The sequence below is a fragment of the Saccostrea cucullata genome, unplaced genomic scaffold (assembly GCF_032062105.1).
Source record: "Saccostrea cucullata isolate Sc308-1 unplaced genomic scaffold, CSIRO_AGI_Scuc_v1 ctg2222, whole genome shotgun sequence".
In the NCBI taxonomy this organism is placed as follows: Eukaryota; Metazoa; Mollusca; class Bivalvia; order Ostreida; family Ostreidae; genus Saccostrea; species Saccostrea cuccullata.
Window position 1 is genome coordinate 5,111 of NW_026936776.1, and position 20,113 is coordinate 25,223.

The following is a 20,113-nucleotide window of genomic DNA, read 5'->3' on the forward strand; positions in this document are numbered from 1 at the left end:
TTTAAATTTGTTTCGTGATCCCAGGGCCTTGTCTCCGAAAAGTACATAGACTGTAAATCAGATACGAGTACTCTAGTATCTGCATCTTTTTAATATCACCTTCAGCATACTTAGATTTACAATCAGAATTTTTTTTTAAAAAATAAATGTTGCAAATGACCACAGTTAATTAAAAGATAAGTAACTTTTCAAATTTCATTTGTTTTTCTTTTTTAAGTTGTTGTTTAGAAATCTAGAAGAGGTATGCAATTCAAAAAAGAACTTTGACTGCTGTAAATTTTAAGTATTTAAAACTGTAACATGATTTTGAAGGATTTTCCCTTTGTTGTTGAAGCTGTGGGTAAAATTTAGCATACAAGTAAAATAGGAAAGACATATTTGTAAAAACGAGGCGTAATAAATTACACCAATAGGATTGCATAAAGAATATCAACCTGTACTAAAACACAATCTCCAATGAGTACTAATTTTGACTGGTAAAAGAACCTCGCTTCTCAATGGCACCTGATCCCACCTCTGATGTTTTGGTTGTCCTTGTTTGCTTCACCCCTATTATGTAATGTTTAATGGACTTGTGAGCTTGAATACTGTTCGTTATCTCCACATACTTTATAAAATTTAAAAAAGTCTTAATTAGAAACCTTGCTCTTCATCGATAAAAAAATTAATGAAATATACATTTAATATATTGTAGTAAGAAAGACATATACGTAATCTATTTTAATACATTTCTTATAAAACACATAAAAGCAAAACAAACAATTTCAATGTTAATGACCATTAATAAAAAATTCAAAATAGCAAAATACATTACTTACATGCATGTAATTATGACATATTTTTAAATTCAAATTGTGCTAATGCATATTTTTGACATTAAGTTATAAAAATTGATCTACTGTGAACACCGAGCTCAATAAATGATATCATCTTTCCTTTATAATGGCAAAGCCCATGATTTGCTCTGGAAAGTGTCATAGTAAACAGTAAAATATGAGTTGCACAATGGTATTATTTAATTATTGCATTATTGAATTTTATTCAGTGGTATTTCAGAATTATTCAGGATTTCCAGATAAGAGATTGGTACCCTTCAATTTATAGAAAGAATGGCAGGTCAATGTTTCGCTTTGGGAAACCCAAAATATGGGTCCGATCCAAAAAGGGGGTGCACAATTGCACTTTGTAACAAACATTCTCTGAAAGTTTCATTAAATTTCATTCAGTGGTGCAAGAGATGCGGATTAGTGCGTAACAAGCGGGCAGAGAGAAGGACGGACAGAAACTCCGATCACTATGTACCCAACCACTTTTCAAGCCGGATGTCATGTATAAACATTTTGAAAACAATGATGTGTTAAAGATAAAAGAGGCAAGATGATTTCTTTAAAAAATTCTTTTAAAAACATACATATGTATACACACAGAAATTTCATAAACACTTGTGTCACTTCGCGTTCATTCTGCAAAATCAAAAGTAGTCAACATGTTCGGTTCTATTTTCTTTAAAGTACTACTGATTTTGAGTGTTTTTGTTCTCGTATTTTTCTAACGAAAATCAAGATGAAACGCAATGATTCAAAAACATGAAAGTATTTTTAAAATAGCTAATTTCGTAATAATTGATGCTTTTTTATATTCACACGAATACAATTGACAAAATTGATGCACAATGTGAATAGAAATTTGAATAAAGTATAAATATTTAAGAAAAAGTACTAAAAATAATAACACTATTCAATTTAATTATTAAATTAAAAAATCAGTCTTATTAAAAATGTCCATACAAATATTTAGTCATTAAAACCACATCTCTCTAACAATAATTTGAATAAACAAAATGAAATGAACATTTAAATTTACAAAAATGGTCTTCATAATCTGTTCTTATAGTTTCTTCTGAAATATTTTAATGTAATAAACATTTCTTTATGGCAGTACAAAACATCCATTAAAATCTGCTCTAAATCATTACAAAGTCAAAAGAAACATTTTAATTCACAAAGATATAAAAAAAAATGCAAATTTTTTGCTTCAGATTTGACTTTGATTTTCAAGGACAAAATAGTTATCGTGATTCGCCGCTTCCGTATGAGCATACACATCGTCTTCAGGTAAGACAACTCCTTCATTACTTCGTCCTGCATTTAAATGGCCGTAATCGGCTTCCGTAGTCAGACCAGAGGAACAGGAAGCATGGTTGTATACGTTCTCCGGTTCCTCATGCTCTTTTTCGTGAAGATGGTTGTAGACATCTTCTTCTTTCATCTGTGATGTTTTAGCCTCTTTAACGTTACTGTACATTGGGGATTCCATTGAAGGTGAGTAGGGTGGAACATTAACGATCTTTCGCTACCAAATAAATGATCTTTTAGCATACACTAGTACACGTGCATTAATCAATTTGCAAAAAGTGTCAGTATTTTACTTTTCAAACGATTCTGTAATCTTTCAGATTTCCTTTAGTAGATAGATATCACGTAGACAGTTAAAAATAATTTAAATATGAATGCATTATCTTGTAACGTTCCAAGAACAATACTTCTATGAAGCAACCAGATGACTAGTGATGAATTGTAGAAACGAAAACAAATTAATCAAGTTTTCAAACGTTATTTCAATTAAATTGTACAAGATTTTTTTTTATATTTTTAACAACTCAAACAACAGCAATAATTCAGTAAACCTAGACATTTCTTAAAACACAATCTGGCAAGTCGAGACTTTCAATATATTTTACTTTTTATCTACTGGTAGTTTTTTGAACTTTTTTTTAAAATTCCGACCATTTAAAGGACAAGAATAAGAAAGGATGAATCTGGTTTTCTAATTTTGCATTGACAATTCAATTTAATATTTTGATTAAATAATGTCTTCAACGGCTTTATTTTTAGTGATAACAAACTACAATATTAGAACAAGAGGCCGAGGGGCCACATCGCTCACCTGAGCAAATCAGCTAGGAAAAAGCACAAATCAGATCAAAACTGAAAGGTTCACTGAAAGGGGGGGGGGGGGCTTGAATTTTAATACTAAATGTACTTGAGATTGCCTTCATATTACTACAGCATCTGACTTTGCTGTTCTTGATAATAATATGTTTTTAAACATTTTCTTCCTATGTATAACTTCATAATAATTTGAATTTGATTCCCCACTGTTTCCCTCCTTAAACCAAAGGGCCATGATTTGAATAAATTAAAATCTTCAATACATGAGGATATTTATAAATGTCAATATGGCTAAACATAGCTTTTCTGCCTTTGAGATTTTTTCCTTTATTTTTAAGTAAAACTTTGATCTACCATTGTGGCCCCATGCTACCCTTGGTGATTTTGATTTGAACGATTTTAATTCTACACTACCCGAAAATGCTTCCATATAAATACTACTATAAATAATAATGGCTCTGCTATACTTGAGAAGATTATATATATATATATATATATATATATATATATATATATATATATATATATATATATATATATATATATATATATATATATATATTTTTTTTAATGTAAAACTCGGGTCCCCAATAGTGGCCCACCCTATCCCTGGGGGTTATGATTTAAACAAACTAGAATCGATATCTACACTACCTGAGGTAGATTCCACATAAATATCATAATCATGGCTTTGATTACTTGAGAAGACAATTGTAAAAGATTTCCCTATCTAGTCCTGTGTAGAACTTTGATCAGCCATTTTGCCCCATCCCCCCCAATCCCCAGGGGTCATGATTTGAACAAACGTGAATCTAAACCACCTAAGGATGATTTCACATAAGTTTCATCTTTCCTGGCCCAGTGGTTCTTTAAAAGAAGATTTTAAAAGATTTTTCCTATATATTCCTATGTAAAACTTTGATCGGCCATTGTGGCCCCACCCTACCCCCAGGGGTCATGATTTAAACAAACATGAATGTACACTATCTGAGGATGATTCCACATGAGTTTCATCTTTCCTGGCACAGTGGTTCTTTAGAAGAAGATTTTTAAAGATTTTTTCTTTATTCTCTTCTGCAAAACTTTGATCGGCCATTGTGGCCCAAACCCTACCCCTGGGGCTCATGATTTGAACAAACGCGAGTCTACACTACATGAGGATGCTTTCACATGAGTTTCATTTTTTTTTTTTTTTGAAAAATGCCATTAATTATTTATTAATTCATAATTATCTCCTCTTGGAAAAGGGCTTGGCCCTTCATTTTAACAAACTTGATTTCCACTCACCTAAGGATACTTTGTGCCAAGTTTGGTTGCCCAGTGGTTCTTGAGAAGATGAAAAATGTGAAAAGTTTACGCCGACGACAACGCCGCCGACGACGACGACAGACGACGGGCAAATTTTGATCAGAAGAGCTCACTTGAGCCTTCGACTCAGGTGAGCTAATAATCAAAATGCATTTCATTTCATACGATATATATCACAATTTAAAAACAAACATACGATTTCCATGTGCCCAAGCTTTCCCTTTGCAAGTTATACTTAAATAACAGAATATTTCATGAAAATTACAATGTGAACATCAATTTAAATACCTGATAAGTCTGTTCCGTAGTTTTTGCTGACTGAGTCCGGTTGCTTTCAGATATTGGTGCAATGTGGGTACTATGTCCGTCAAATTTTATACTTGTCTCATCACTGTGTGATATAACAGAGAAAAAAACTTGTACAAAGTTAAATTAATAGAATAAAAATAATTTATAACACTGTTTTTTTTCAACTGTATGAGTATTGAGCGTAAAGTTTGTTTAAAAGTAAATACAAAGCCTCGCATAAAAAATTCGTCGAAATGCTTGAAATGACCATATGATATATAATATTTTCTAGTTGAAGTAACTCAATATGGAAGAAGAACAGAAATAAATTTATAATTAAGCAGGGGAAATTCTAAAATAATAATTATTTCCCTTTTACAAAAAACGTTTTATTGGAATTTTGTTCGTAACGTTATGATTTTATGTGACTTTTAACAACAAATTGCAAATATTATTAAGTTAAAGGCCAGAACCGATGTATTATTTCAAATAATTTAGCTGAATTTGCAATAAAAAAAATTGAAAATATGAACAAAATCCATTGCGAACAACCTGTTTTTAAAACTTGATTACTGGCCAAGTAAAATATAGATATCAGCAGCATCAGGTTTACACAAGAAAAATGAGTTTATACATAATTTAATGTTCTTATTATTCAGATTTTTATAAAACGAGAATTAAAATGGGTAAGAATTGAAGAATTAACAGAGGAAATTAGGACTGGAATAATTAAAACGCTTATTGTTCAAACCAATATTGTTTATAAATATTCATGGAAATTATTTCATTAATATAAAATTTCTTTATTCAAAAAGTTATCTTATATGTTATACCTTGATAATAAAAAGATATCAGTTAAATATAAAATTCGTTCTGGTATATTTCTAGAAATAATCAGGGGCCATAAGCATGAAAAAATGTCGTTGTCCTTGTTATTTAAAATTAAACAAAAGTTCCACAATTTTAAATGTGATGTAAATTATCAAAATATTTTTTATCGTCTGCGTATGCGTCATCTAATATAACTGATATAAATGATCAATGTAACTAAAAAGGAGCAGACTAACCGTTTTTGTATGTTGGCCATATATCTTCTGGATATTAAGTATGTAATGAGAGCACTTAATACTACTCCTAGAAAGAATCCCCCGAAAACAGCTCCTATTGTAGCTCCTATTCCATTTGCTATAAATTAAAAAATATAAACTGTCAAATTTTCGGTAAGCCCTATCCCTTCCTCGGGATGAAGAAAAAATGTGAAGAAGTCATAAAACAAAGGAAACAGAGAAAACAAGAGGACCATGGGCTACATCGCTCACCTGAGCACTGTGGCTGGGAAAAGGTAGATATTGGTTCATTATAAAATAGTTTATATCCAAAAGTAGTCCCATGACCAATCATGACTTTGCTATTCTTGATAAGATAATTTTAAAAGAATTTTCCTATATATGTCTATGTAAAACTTTGATTGGCCATTGTGGCTCCGCCCTACCCCCGGGGGTCATGATTTGAAAAAAAACTTGAATCTATACTCCCTAAGGATGCTTCTATATAAATATGATCAATTATAGCTTTGTTATTCTTGATAAGATTATTTTTAAAGTATTTTCCTTTATATGTCTATGTAAAACTTTGGAACCCATTTTGGCCCTGTCCTACCCCCGGGGGTCATGATTTGAACAAACTTGAATCTACACTACCTAAGAATGCTTCCATATAAATATGATCAATCATGGCTTTGTTATTCTTGAGAAGAAGATTTTTAAAGAATTTTCCTATATATTTCTATGTAAAATTTTGGTCGGCCATTTTGGCCCTGCCTAACCCCCGGGGGTCATGATATGAACACACTTGAATCTACACCACCTGTGGATCTTTCCATATGAATATGATCAATTATGGCTTTTTTATTCTTGAGAAGAAGATTTTTAAAGAATTTTCCTTTATATTTCTATGTAAAACTTTGGTCGGCCATTTTGGCACCACCCTACACCCATGGGGATGAATATGAATATGAATATGAATATTCATATCCATATGAATATGATCAATTGTGGCTTTGTTATTCTTGAGAAGAAGATTTTTAAAGAATTTTCCTATATGTTTCTATATAAAACTTTGGTCGGCCATTTTTCATGATATGAACAAACTTGGATCTACACCACCTGAGGATGTTTCCCCATAAGTTTCATCTTTCCTGGCACAGTGGTTCTTGACAAGAAGACTTTTAAAAGATACCACCATATTTTCATTAATTCCCAATTATCTCCGCTTGAATAAGGACGTGGCCCTTTATTTGTACAAACTTGAATCCCCTTTACCTAAGGATGCTTTATGGCAAGTTTGGTTGAAATTGATCTAGCAGTTCTTGAGAAGAAGTTGAAAATGTGAAAAGTTCACAACGACGACAACGACGACGACAGACAACGGACAAATTGTGATCAGAAAAGCTCACTTGAGCCTTTGGCTCAGGCGAGCTAAAAACAAAACAAACAACTAGAACTTATGTTAAACTGCAAAACACTACATATTTAGAGTTTTACATGTTCCATTTGAAGTTTATAATCAGTTTTTAGAGAGAAATCTGAACCGCTTTGAAATTCGTCTGATCTGTCGATGTGCTTTAAGTCGGTTGTACTACAAGGTTAACAATTGATATCTATATAAGCACCATAAGTAACGAAAATCATGATAAATAGGAATTGTCAAATTTTGGTTTTCCGGATCCGATCCCCGTCTTTACATAAACACAAATGAAAAACGTTAAGAAATTATAAAAAACAAGGGCAAAATAAATTTTAGCACTACAACTAATTAAACAACCAAACAATATTAGTTACAACACTGTAAATATGTAGTGTTTGAAAATTAAATCATTCATGTACCTTGAATTATAAATGTTCGTTTAAATTAAACAGCGGCTGAAGTTGGAAGGCAGAAGGCAAAAAGGATCAAAATCCTCTTTTTTATTTTTTTTTTAATTTATTATTTTTTTTGTTGAGATTTTAGCATTTACACATGATGATTAAAGCTTATTAAACATTCTATTGATTTTGAGGATTTTTCTTCTGGATTTCGTACATTCTATTTTGTATATTCTCTAAAGCAAAAGTAGGTCACAAAACTCGCAGATAATTTTTGCACGCGAATAAAAGTTTGTTTACCTTTCCTTTTTTAATAAATTTAGATCTCACTTTCTCCCTCAGCTTCATGAATATCAAATTATTGTCCCCTAAATTTTTATGCAATTGATAGACAGTTCTATGTTCAAATTGTGTGAGTATTATTTTCAATATGCAATTATTTTTAAGGGATAAATATCTAACGACACAAACATAATAGAAAATCTAATTACCGTTCAAATGATTAAATAAATAAGTTACTGTAAAACATTCTTATAATTACGTCCTACACAAACAGAATCCTGTGAAAGGATACCACAATAAAGTGTTGTATGTTCCATAGAAATATTAAAATCATGATAATGTTTAACTATTGATGAAGTGAAGGTAAAGTACTAACCTTGTTCTTGATTTAAAAACATTTTGGCTGGCTCCTTTCCATTTATTTCCACTGAGATAATGATAAAAATTATATTAAATATATAATTTTATACTGGATTGTTTATGTGAATAAGAACTTAAATATGGAGCATATATCTAAGTCTTTTTACAAATGAATTATTTAAGAAATATCCAATATTGATATTTATTGTATGAATATGCTATAATTACCTGGTTTACAGTAAGTCTCATTAACAGTTACGTGCCCATCTCGACACATACATGTTCCATTCTGACATTCCAAGTCTTGTACAGCAGTGCACTGTTCATGTCGCTCACAGGTCTGGTTAAGTTTAAGGTTTCCTGATTTTATTCATAATAACCCTTTAATATATTAATAACACACCAGATCAAAAAAAAAGATAATTGAAAGAGATACACAAACATTTAACTCCAAATCCTAAATATTCTGATTTGCAAATGCACATCTCAACGTCTTGAATGTGTACGATACTACACTCTTTCTTAATGTCTTTAAAATTTGCCCGTTTCATCCCGGGAAAAACACATACATTGTATTATCGAATTTCGATTCTACAAGATAATTAAATCAATAATTAAATGTTCAATAAAAGAAAAAAAATTATCAGGTAAGAAGTTGAAGAAAAATATTTTTAAAAATAAGCATACACTGTAAGTGTTGTCATTGTGTACCAATTTAAACCTGCTATTGACGAATGATTCACATCTATCGATAAAGATGCCGTTTGATTCCTTGGATGCATGTATATAAGAACTAAAGGATGTATTTGGAATTCGGAAAAAGTCACATTTCAGAATCAATGTTCGTTAGTTGTTTCTATCGTATATTTGTCTAAATTTTTCAAATATGCATTTTATGCAAATAAAAAAGATAATAATTGCACAATAAAGTAAACCTCCATATAGGTTGCCAAAACAACATTTTGTCTAATAAACCAATTTTGGCATAAATTTTTGTGGAGAAAAATTCTTCAAGGCAGTCTTGACTCTAAATTATGTTAAAAAAACTTGATAGCATAAGATCTCAGGAATAATTTATAACATTTTTAGGGACACCCCTGCCCTAGGGCGAAATTCACGAAAACGTACATGAAAAGCAAAATCCTATCTCAATCATACTTCATTTTTATTCCTGAAGCATTTGCAACGTCATTATAGCTCAGATAGATATATAATCAGTAGTTTGCAGACGCTAACAATGGATTTTCTATATACTGGTCCAAATCGACCTAATTGCACACTGATAATTCTTCTCCTTTACGAAAAAAGAAGATGCCAAGCAAATGCGTTTGACTTTCAAGAAAATCTGTTCTAAACAGTGCTGTTGTGGGATAGATACTGCAGAGAAGATGCAACAGAACAACCCAAAACTTTTTAATCTTTCGACTACAAGAAATCCCGAATTAAAAAAAAAAAAAAGCTTAAAATAGACAAAGGTCCGCGCTATTTTATGAGAAGGCTGTGCTGAATATATTTAAGTTACCATATAAAATTGTATATTATGTTGAACTCGGTTACTCTTACCCCAGTCAGGTTTTTGAAATTTACCTGGCATAAAATATGTCTGCACCGATGCTAAATTTCTTTCGTCTCATTTTCAAGTGATTTCATATTCATAATAAGTCGTCTTTGTGGCGTTCTGGTATAGTGTCTGCACCTGATTCTACCTATAATGTTTGAGGCCCTTGTTTGCTCTGCTCCTATTTTGTATTGTTTTATGGACATTTGATCTTGAATACAGTTTGTTATTTCAATATATTTCACTCCAGAATCGAGGAGTAAAAGATTGATCCGTCCGTCGGAGACCCAAATCCCACTGTGGGACGTGGAGACTGATAAACTGTCTTGTCGCAGTACTTGAATGATAGCAAAAGTAATATAAAATCTCTTACTGCTCAGTGGTCCTGAGTGCTAAGTATAGCTGAAAATTTGCGGCTTTCCACTGACAATTAGCAGCGTCTCCATATGATTGAAAAATTCTCGAGAGAGACTTTAAACTACGAACAAACATTTTCATAATTTGGATTTTTTATTAGATAAAAAACTGAAAATGCTTCCGTAATTCATGCTGCATAGATAACGATAAAATTGTTTCTTGTACATGTATCTCCACGTGTTTAAAGTATTAAGTAAAACTAAAGCAATATATAAGAAACAAAATACTACACGCATGTGGTCTAAAGCCATCAACTAGAACGGAAATCGATTAGCTTTTTCTAAATTTTGAAACCTTTATCGGTCCTTGAGGACTTCACATATTTACCCATAAGATTGAGAGTGTTTGTAAAATGGGTAGGTAATCTTGGGCCGGGACAAATTAAAAACAGGGGTGATCGCGATTTTTCAAAGTACGAGTGAACTTATGGGCCCCGGTAATTGTGAAAAAAATAAACAATCAAATTATGCCAAATTTTTCATCCCAAATCATTAACTGATATTTTCACCGTAAGAATCAACAATGTGTACCGCTGAAATTCACGAAATATACAAAGAACAAAACCATAGGATGTGGCAGGGGTCAGCCGACATGTGTGATTTTCTATAGTAAATCGAGAACGGTCATTCATTTCAAAGCTTTTGTTTACCATGAGCCTAACTTTGTACAAACTTGTGCCAATGATAAAAGACGCATATTACATTCATAGAACTTGTGTGAAAGTAGGAAATTTGTACACGATTAGACTGGTACTTACAATATAAAAAATATACAAAAAGTACAATATTCTTCCTATAGCTTTTTGCCCTTATTTTACAGAATATACCTGAGGATACAGAATCATTTTTATTTTCATGATGTATAACATAGTATTTCTCATTAAAATGTTGCGCAATCATTACCAATAACTTTGAATATCAAGAAATACAAGCCATTTTCCAACACCTATCTTTAATACAAAATCCGGAACATTTTCTTACGAACAGAGTACGGTTTCTTTATTACATGAAAATGGGCGGGGACATTTAAATTTAGGTACTTTATAAAGAAAGACATTGTGAGCTGTAGCGTGAGATAAGATAAATACATGTATAATAATAAATTTAATGCTTGTTTTTTCTTTGCACATTATTTGTATTCTTCTTAACTTGGAGTTCTAATCACGTTTTTTACTGATTTTTTTTCTTACCGAGTTTGTGCAGACGATTTCTCGAGAACGCCTCGACAGTTTTTCAGGAAACTTTCAGCAATGATAGGAAGCTATTTTACGGCGCCGCTGGAGGACCAGGTAAAAAAAAATATTTTTATTTGTTCGGACAAATTAGTTATTTGTTCGGACGAATTAGATATTCGTTCGGACGAATTAGTTATTTGTTCGGACGAATTAGATATTCGTTCGGACGAATTAGTTATTTGTTCGGACGAATTAGATATTCATTCGGACAAATTAGAAATTCGTTCGGAGAATTAGAAATTTGTTCGGACGAATTAGTTATTTGTTCGGACGAATTAGATATTCATTCGGACAAATTAGAAATTCGTTCGGAGAATTAGAAATTTGTTCGGACAAATAAGTTATTTGTTCGGACAAATTCGATATTTGTTCGGACAAATTAGAAATTCGTTCGGACAAATTAGATATTTGCACAAATTATTCTGTAAAGAGAGATATACACTTTGTCTAATCAGGAGGATTCATCCTTTTTTAATACATAAATAGCTCTTTGGACCATGACATACACACGTAGCAACTAGACATGTGATATTAAAGTCGGATATATTGATTGTAAATATTCGGAAATAATGGATCTATACCGGTATATATTATAGGCCTAAAGTCTGCCATTCTGAAAGTATATTTTCTGAGAGCCCACTAGTAAATTCAAAAAGTCAGTTACTTCTTATCAAACATCTTTTCACTCCCATCCCTGACTAACACTGGGGTGCCAGTGGTCAGTTACCGCTTCTTTGAAATGATGAGATCCACTCCTTAAGGTTTTACTCCTACTGCAGGCAATTGGTACGGGAAAAAATTGGCATTGAAAAAGTAAGCCCCCACCCTCCCCCCAACTCCACAAAATAGGACTGTCAACTTTGGGCAACTTTTCCTGAGTCACCCCCTTTTTTTGTTTGTAAACTTTTCAGGTAGCTATTTTTTTTTCAGTCCCTCCCCCCACTTTCAAAAACGATGCTACTTGGCTGCATTGTATTATATTGAATAAAATTCAGACTCAAAATATCGAGCCTCTTATTCGAGGGTCTTAATTTTTTTAAGGTGGGGCTTACTAGCTAGGACATTTGTAGATTTCCTTCTATACCGCTGTTCCCACATTTAAGTATTTTGTGATAAAGGAACAAAAAGAGGGAATCTCATAAGTCCATACCCAATGTATTCTTTCTAAGATCGTAAAAAACTATTATTAAGTATCTATATGAATTTTATTTTATATTTAGATATCGGAAAAGCGCATGAATTAAAACATGCAGGTATAATATTGACCAAATTAAACACACGCCCCTTTCCGGGAAAAGGATAAAAAATAGATGAATACATGAATCCTAGAAAGTGCAGTAAAATTTAAAAACACATCATAATTTAATGCAAGTTAAGGTTCTCAATGATTAAGACAATCGATCGTTTTTTAAATAGAGGAGGGGGTTGTTACTTGAAAATATTTTGATATTCATTCATGATTTATTTTCCCCGTAAAAGGGATTGCTTTCATAATTTCCCTTTCTATGTGAGTCATTGGCCTATCAAACCTTCGAACTGGTACTCAACTGTAAAAGCGTAAAAACAAAATTAAGAAATGCTGAAAGTGAAATTAAATAGTTCGTTCGACTACCTGTACCTCTCCAAAAACGGGAGGGGGCTATAATTATGCTCTGAAAATCAATGGATTAGGGAATATACCAGATTGTTCGGTTGACCTCGTAATTCATCGGCTCGCGAGTCATGTGAACAACCTAGGATCAATACGAACAGGTTCATTTTTGTGAAGTTTTCTAAATTCACAAACAGGAATATTTAATTAAAAACTCAATGGGGACCTTTTAATCATTTTATACACCGCATATGTATCAGATTGATTGATTAAATGTTTTACGTCGAATCGGCAATATTTCAGCTACAAATCGGCGACATATGTATCAGAAATGTATTTCAAAAATCATTCACATGTCATGTTTAATAACTGCATGGTAGTGAATATGTACATAAAAATCCTAAGAAAGAGATCAACATTAAAACGACTTATCTTCAAAATACATGTATTTATTGATAATCTTGTTCATTAAAGTTAATTTGCAAAGAATCAAAATAAAATGAAACGTCTTGGTGCAAACCGCACATTATTCGCGGTGTCCTGATAGTTGTTCACAATTTCTCTAATTTGTCCGAACAAATAACTAATTCGTCCGAACGAATTTCTAATTCGTCTGAACGAATTTCTAATTCCTACGTACAAATAACTAATTTTTCCGAACAAATTTCTAATTCGTCCGAACGAATTTCTAATTTGTCCGAACGAATATCTAATTCGTCCGAACAAATAACTAATTCGTCCAAACGAATTTCTAATTCGTCCGTACAAATAACTTATTTGTCAGAACGAATTTCTAATTTGTTCGAACAAATATCTAATTTTTCCGAACAAATAACTTATTTGTTCGAACAAATTTCTAATTCGTCTGAACGAATTTCTAATTCCTACGTACAAATAACTAATTTTTCCGAACAAATTTCTAATTCGTCCGAACGAATTTCTAATTTGTCCGAACGAATATCTAATTCGTCCGAACAAATAACTAATTCGTCCAAACGAATTTCTAATTCGTCCGTACAAATAACTTATTTGTCAGAACGAATTTCTAATTTGTTCGAACAAATATCTAATTTTTCCGAACAAATAACTTATTTGTTCGAACAAATTTCTAATTCGTCTGAACGAATTTCTAATTTGTCCGAACGAATATCTAATTCGTCCGAACAAAGAACTAATTCGTCCGAACAAATAACTAATTCGTCCGAACGAATTTCTAATTTGTCCAAACGAATATCTAATTCGTCCGAACAAATATCTAATTAGTCCGAACAAATAACTTATTTGTCCGAACAAATATCTAATTCGTCCGAACAAATAACTAATTCGTCCGAACGAATTTCTAATTTGTCTGAACAAATAAAAATACTTTTTTACCTGGCCCTCCAGCGGCGCCGTACTATTTGAACTTCATGCGTTTTTTTTTTATTTTGCCGTCGTCACTTCCGGTCGCGAGATATTTCCATTTTTCTGTTTTTAAAGTGTCATTTTGTCCGAGAGTGTTCTCGTAAACGGTTGGAGATTGAGTCCTGAAACTTTCAGGGATGATAGATTATGATTTCTAGATTTGAGAAGGATATAAAGTTTTTACTGCAGTCCACCGGAAGTAGTTTAGAAATATGCAAAATTTTATTTTTTCTTTTTAAAATGTTTTTTATGGAGGCAAATAGAGTGTCTCGAGTAATATTATGTCCACCGGAAGTTATTTTTTCCAAACCGGAAGTAGTAAAAAATGAGCATATTTCCTCGAAATTATCAGGGATGATTCCTTCACACTCAGAGAGGAGTTATAGGTCATTTTAAGTACTTCCGGTCAAACCGGAAGTGAATTCCCGGAAGTTGTTTGAAATTGATAGATTTTTCTCTAAAATGTGTTCTCACGTATTTCGAATAATTGATCTGAACACTTTTTTTTCATTTAAAATTGATTTATAACCTTATCAAAAATCGAACGGAAGACCTACTCGTTGCTCGCAACGAGATCTCATCTAGTCTTTTTTTTTTATTTGTTCTCCGGTACTTTTTTGTCCGGAAGTGTTCTCAGAAACTGTTCACCCAACTGAGCTAAAACCTTTTTAGGGTTAATTGGTGTGCAGTGTAGGTGTGCGGAACGAAGGTCATTTTGCGCGCACACGCCTGCACGTGAGTGCGCGTGAAATGAGTGAAATGACAGATATACTTAAGATAGCCATTACTTTTACATTTCTTAATGAAATGTTTGAAACTCATTATATAAGGATATATTGTTAGTGTAGATAATATGACAATGTCAAATTAGCAATGCAAGAATTCACACGCATGCACGTGCGCTTCGCTGTGATTGGCTGAAACAAAAATCGCAATATCTCTTATGTTTTTTGACAAAATGCTTTTAAATTTTAAACATAGTCATGAATTTAGATATTCTATAATATGATATTTAAAAAAGGTCGTGAAATCACGCGCATGCTTGTGTACTGCACTCTGATTGGCTGAAAATTTAAATGGCCATTTCTCCTTTGTTTTTTGACGAAATGCTTTAAAATTTTAAACATAGTTATTCATTAGAATATCCTGCAATATGATATACAAAAAATTTCAAAAATTCACGCGCATGCTCGTGTACTGCAATCTGATTGGCTGAAACTTTTAATGGCTATATCTCCTTTGCTTTTTGACGAAATGCTTTGAAATTTAAAACATAGTCATTCATTAGGATATCCTACAATACAATATATAAAAAAAATCATGAAATTACGCGCATGAACGTGTGCTGCAATCTGATTGGCTGAAACTTTAAATGGCTATATCTCCATTGTTTTTTGACGAAACGTTTTGAAATTTAAAACATAGTCATTCATTAGGATATCCTACAATACGATATAGAAAAAAAATCATGAAATCACGCGCATGAACGTGTGTTGCAATCTGACTGGCTGAAACATGAAATAGCTATAACTCCCTTGTTTTTTAACCATACAGAATGGGATTTAGAACATAGATAGATATAAGGAATTCCTACAAGAAGGTATGGTCATCATGCACGTGCACGTAGGTACATGCATTTCGAACAAGTGAAATTAAAAGTACACTTGAATGAGTGATTTTTTGTTTATATTTTTGGACTGAATGCTTAAATATAAAGTACATTAACATATATAGATAGTGTAGACAAGATGATATGGTCATATGCACATGCATGCACATGCGCACAGGTGCAGTGCTAAAATTTGAATATGATTGATATCCGTCTGGGAAAACGTTTATGAAAAAGAAATACACAGAATTTGTCTTATTTAATGAAGCTTACACGGAATATGGCACCAAAAGGGAGTTGGGGAGCGTTTGGGGAACATCTGTAACGGTTCCCGTTACAATTAGCACTAGTTATTATCATATTTCACACGGATTCTTTCTATCTCATTATAAAGTTCACAAGATTGGAAGATGAAATCAAAACTCAATAATCATCTTCTGTGTTGCATTCTGTTAACACATTCGAATAATTTTTCCGGGTGTATATGAGTCCAAAACGTGGATAGAATGTGAAGTTTCTTTGGACATTCAAGTGGTTACTTAGTATAGTACTAGTGTACATTTATTTGTTTAGATTAAATGTGAAGAAATTGTAACTTCATTGGAGTCGTTTGCATCTGTTTTTTTTTGTTTTGTTTTTTTTCTGCTAGTAAATGTTTAAATATATATTTATATATTTACATTTGCAAATGTTTTCCTTTATATAACACTACTGAGAGCAAGCGTTTTTATAACTGTATAAATACAGGTATGGGGTCAACAAGTCATAGATGTTCGTATGCATAAACGTTCGACGTAATTTCTCAGTGACGTCATAAAGGGTCAAAGCGCATTCAGTGGATAACAATCATGCCGTTGGGTTTGAAAAATAATGTATTTCACGCGTTAAAAGTCACAATCAGGCAAATTTAAAGTATGAATAAGTTACAAATGTAAATATAAGTAATAAGGTATCATTTTTTGAGTTTTATTGGGATGTAAAACGGGTTGGCATATGATCAAATCTTCCATAAAGCCCTTTCCGTTACATATTATCTATTCTTAGTAGGTCAACAAGAGATTAATCCTATGTTAATGTACTCACAGATTCAAAATCATAATACTTTTAAGTAGAAGACATAAAGTGCAAGGTTGATCAACAAAGATATTTTCACACAACCTTTATAAATATAATATACACATTATATTTCGATCTCGACTTTGAACAAACTTGTGCTCGATGTCTACGAAAGCTGTGAAGTGGGTATCTGTCACAAATGAAAATCAAAGGACCCCAACTTCACAACACAGCTTCGCGTGTCGTCTATTGCAATTATTTGATATTTTTAAATCCTGGCGCATATACATGCACTACAGACATAAGAGAATAATATAATGTAATTTTTAAGGTTTTTAATGAAAGTTAAAAAATTGACGAGTAACCGGGGACCACAGATAATGGCTTATTGAGACTTGTTCTTAAAATAAATAAAAGATATACGCAAAAACATATGATACTCACACTTCATGCTTTTTGACAAAACCGGTCATGGTTGAGTAATTACCCATTCGATAACAAAATGTTTGGCCGTGACAGGTGAACATTGTAAATTAATTAAAGGCAAAATTGTATGCAACTTGTAAATTTATGTTAAGGTTTTTAAATTGTTAATATAATAAAAGTGGGGACTTATAAAATTTTGACAATCATATACTGAAAGGATTAGGAAACGCATATTAAACTTTTGAGTTAAATTAAAACAATTATTTCAAATATGTTTTTCAGCATTTTTATCATACATTTTAATTCATCTTTAATCAACAAGTTATCAAAATTTTGTGCGATTTTGAGTGATAGTTCCTGAGATATTGATATCAATATGGTGACACCCCCCAAAAATAAAACTAAAAATTCTAATAATCTCCTTTCGCATCAGTAACAAACTTGATTTTCCTGTGCATTGCGTTCACCAGAGCATTTATTTTTTCATAGCATTATTAGTCAACTCTTCCGACGGTAGTCTTAATAGCTGAGATTAGCTGTATTATTCCAAAGTCAACAAATCCCCCCGCTCAATCGAATCCCGCGAATTTTCGATTTAGGATAGAATATACAGAACCCAGCAGGTTTGGTACTTGTAAATGTTTGTAAAAAAGTATTGAGAAATATAAGCTACATTTTTCCAGTGTAAACATGCTAAAAAACATTACGCAAACGACGCGTACGTGCGCGTTTGAGAGTAAAATTGACGTAAGCTGGCCAAGCTCGCGGCCCAAATTAGAGCGGAGAGTTTCTGTCAGTTTAGGTGAAAATATCAGTTTCTGTGATAATGCCTTGACAATAACCGAGGTGGCGTGATGAAAAGCTCTATCTTGTTGTGACGCTGGTATGCGCCAACGTCACCGTCATGGTTGGTTGGAAACATTTTAAGTTCACTCTCTGACAACCAAAAAACAATTTTATTTGGTTGAAAAGTTTAAAACAATCAGTACATCAGCATGTTTTTGCCTTTTCATTCACTTATGCAATATTGAATTCAATTACTAAACCAACAGTAGATTCCGTCAGCTATACCACGATTGCAAGAAATTTATACTGACTGCAAATATGCAAAAACGATGTCTATTATTCTAATGCATAGTATGGTACTACAAAATTTTATTACAAAATTATCATCATTAACATGCACGTGTTTTTGACTTTTTATCATTTCCCCTACGTGATGCCATACATTTCATGGTTGAGTAGTTTTGACAAGTGATTTTTGTGCAAAGTAACCAAAATAAACAACTGACCAATTTTCATAATTTTCGGTCACATAGTCCGAAATATTTTCCCTTATCATGTTCTTGTGCGTTTCTTTTTCCTTTCAGTATAATTATAATAAACATAATCTGAAAATTTCAACTCGATTGATATAGTATGGAAAAGGTGCGGTCAGCCCCGGTTTTTAATTTTCCCCGACCGGATTTGTAAGCCCATTTTACCAACATGGAAAAATTGGAGCAAACACTTCCAAAACATCAGAGTTTGGATCAGGTTCAGAGTGAACATCCCCTACAGACCGGTCACATCCGCCGTGTATTCGTTGCCATAATCGGGAAATAACGAAAAGAATATTCCAATTTAGTGTATAAATAATGGCCTAACAAATATATGGAAAATGTTAGTCAGCATTTGACTAAATGATGAATAGTATTTGCTGACATGTTCATTGTATCGACCACAGAACTTACGAAATGAATTACTTTAAACGATACTGCTGATATTCATGTTTCATATATAAATATATGAATATTCAGTTAATGAAGGTAAATTGCTACATATAAATGGAAGTTGACGATTAAAAAGTTAAAGTCGTCCTATGTGGCATTAAGTTTTATTACCACTAACGTCTTTTTCAAGTAAAATATTAAAAAATAATTTGATTCTAGTACTAACGCCGTATTTGATGGATACAAATTACTTTATACAAATACTATAAAATGGGTTGCTTAGGTCACAATGACGCGTCAAAAACGTATCAATCCGCCTGGTTTTACATTCAAATTCATTTCTAAGGGCAATCACCTATTTTCTTACACTAAATGAATGAAAATTAAATTATAAAGAATGACTTTAATAGCTACCCATTTTATACGGTATACGAGGATTGTCCGTAAAGTTCGTGGATAAGCTAAGAATTAAGTAAAAGTTGTGTCATTGATATTTATTATTAGCATATTTATATAAAAAATAATATAGATATGATAATTCAAATTCATTCTGATTATTAGTAATATTAAAGATAACTGTATTCAAATCTGTGACATACTACATGTATGTTCTTCCTTAGAAAGAGAACCACGGATATAAGTTGCCACTAGCAGAATTAAATCCCAGTTCCTCCAAAATGCAATTTACATAAAGAGCCTTACATACAAAGACAATGTTGTTTCCTGCTATGTCTGCAGAGACCAGTACATACTGATTGTGTAATCTATCTAAATATAAATTCTATTTTGATTTCTGAATTACTGAACACAGAAGGATTGTTTGTTTTCATTTTGCCCCTCTGTCGCTTAATGCAATATTTTAGCATGCCTCTATCAAATACATTTTATTGATTTTGACAACGTGTATAGGTCTTTTTCATGTTTTGCTTATTGTCTGGCATAATCTTCGAGACAGGTTTGTGAAATTATGATGCCAGTTAAAAGAGCGAGATTCCCTAAAATTTGGTCCTTTTTAAATTAATTATTTGAGGTCCTTGTTATTTACTATGTTTA

General features: G+C 32.1%; 1 protein-coding gene across 1 annotated transcript in view; it reads right to left on the reverse strand.

The window, feature by feature from the left end:
• Positions 1–1,798: 1,798 nt before the first annotated feature.
• The window catches only part of LOC134246581 (uncharacterized), a 46,251-nt gene continuing 27,936 nt past the window's right edge, over positions 1,799–20,113 (reverse strand). Inside the window, exons 4-8 of the mRNA XM_062728970.1 lie at positions 8,282–8,413; positions 8,070–8,120; positions 5,615–5,732; positions 4,548–4,650; positions 1,799–2,352 (exon numbers count right to left, since the gene is read on the reverse strand). Of these exons, the coding sequence (XP_062584954.1) occupies positions 2,035–2,352; positions 4,548–4,650; positions 5,615–5,732; positions 8,070–8,120; positions 8,282–8,330 (639 nt within the window). The 5' untranslated portion in view covers positions 8,331–8,413 and the 3' untranslated portion in view covers positions 1,799–2,034. The remainder of the gene's footprint in view (positions 2,353–4,547; positions 4,651–5,614; positions 5,733–8,069; positions 8,121–8,281; positions 8,414–20,113) is intronic.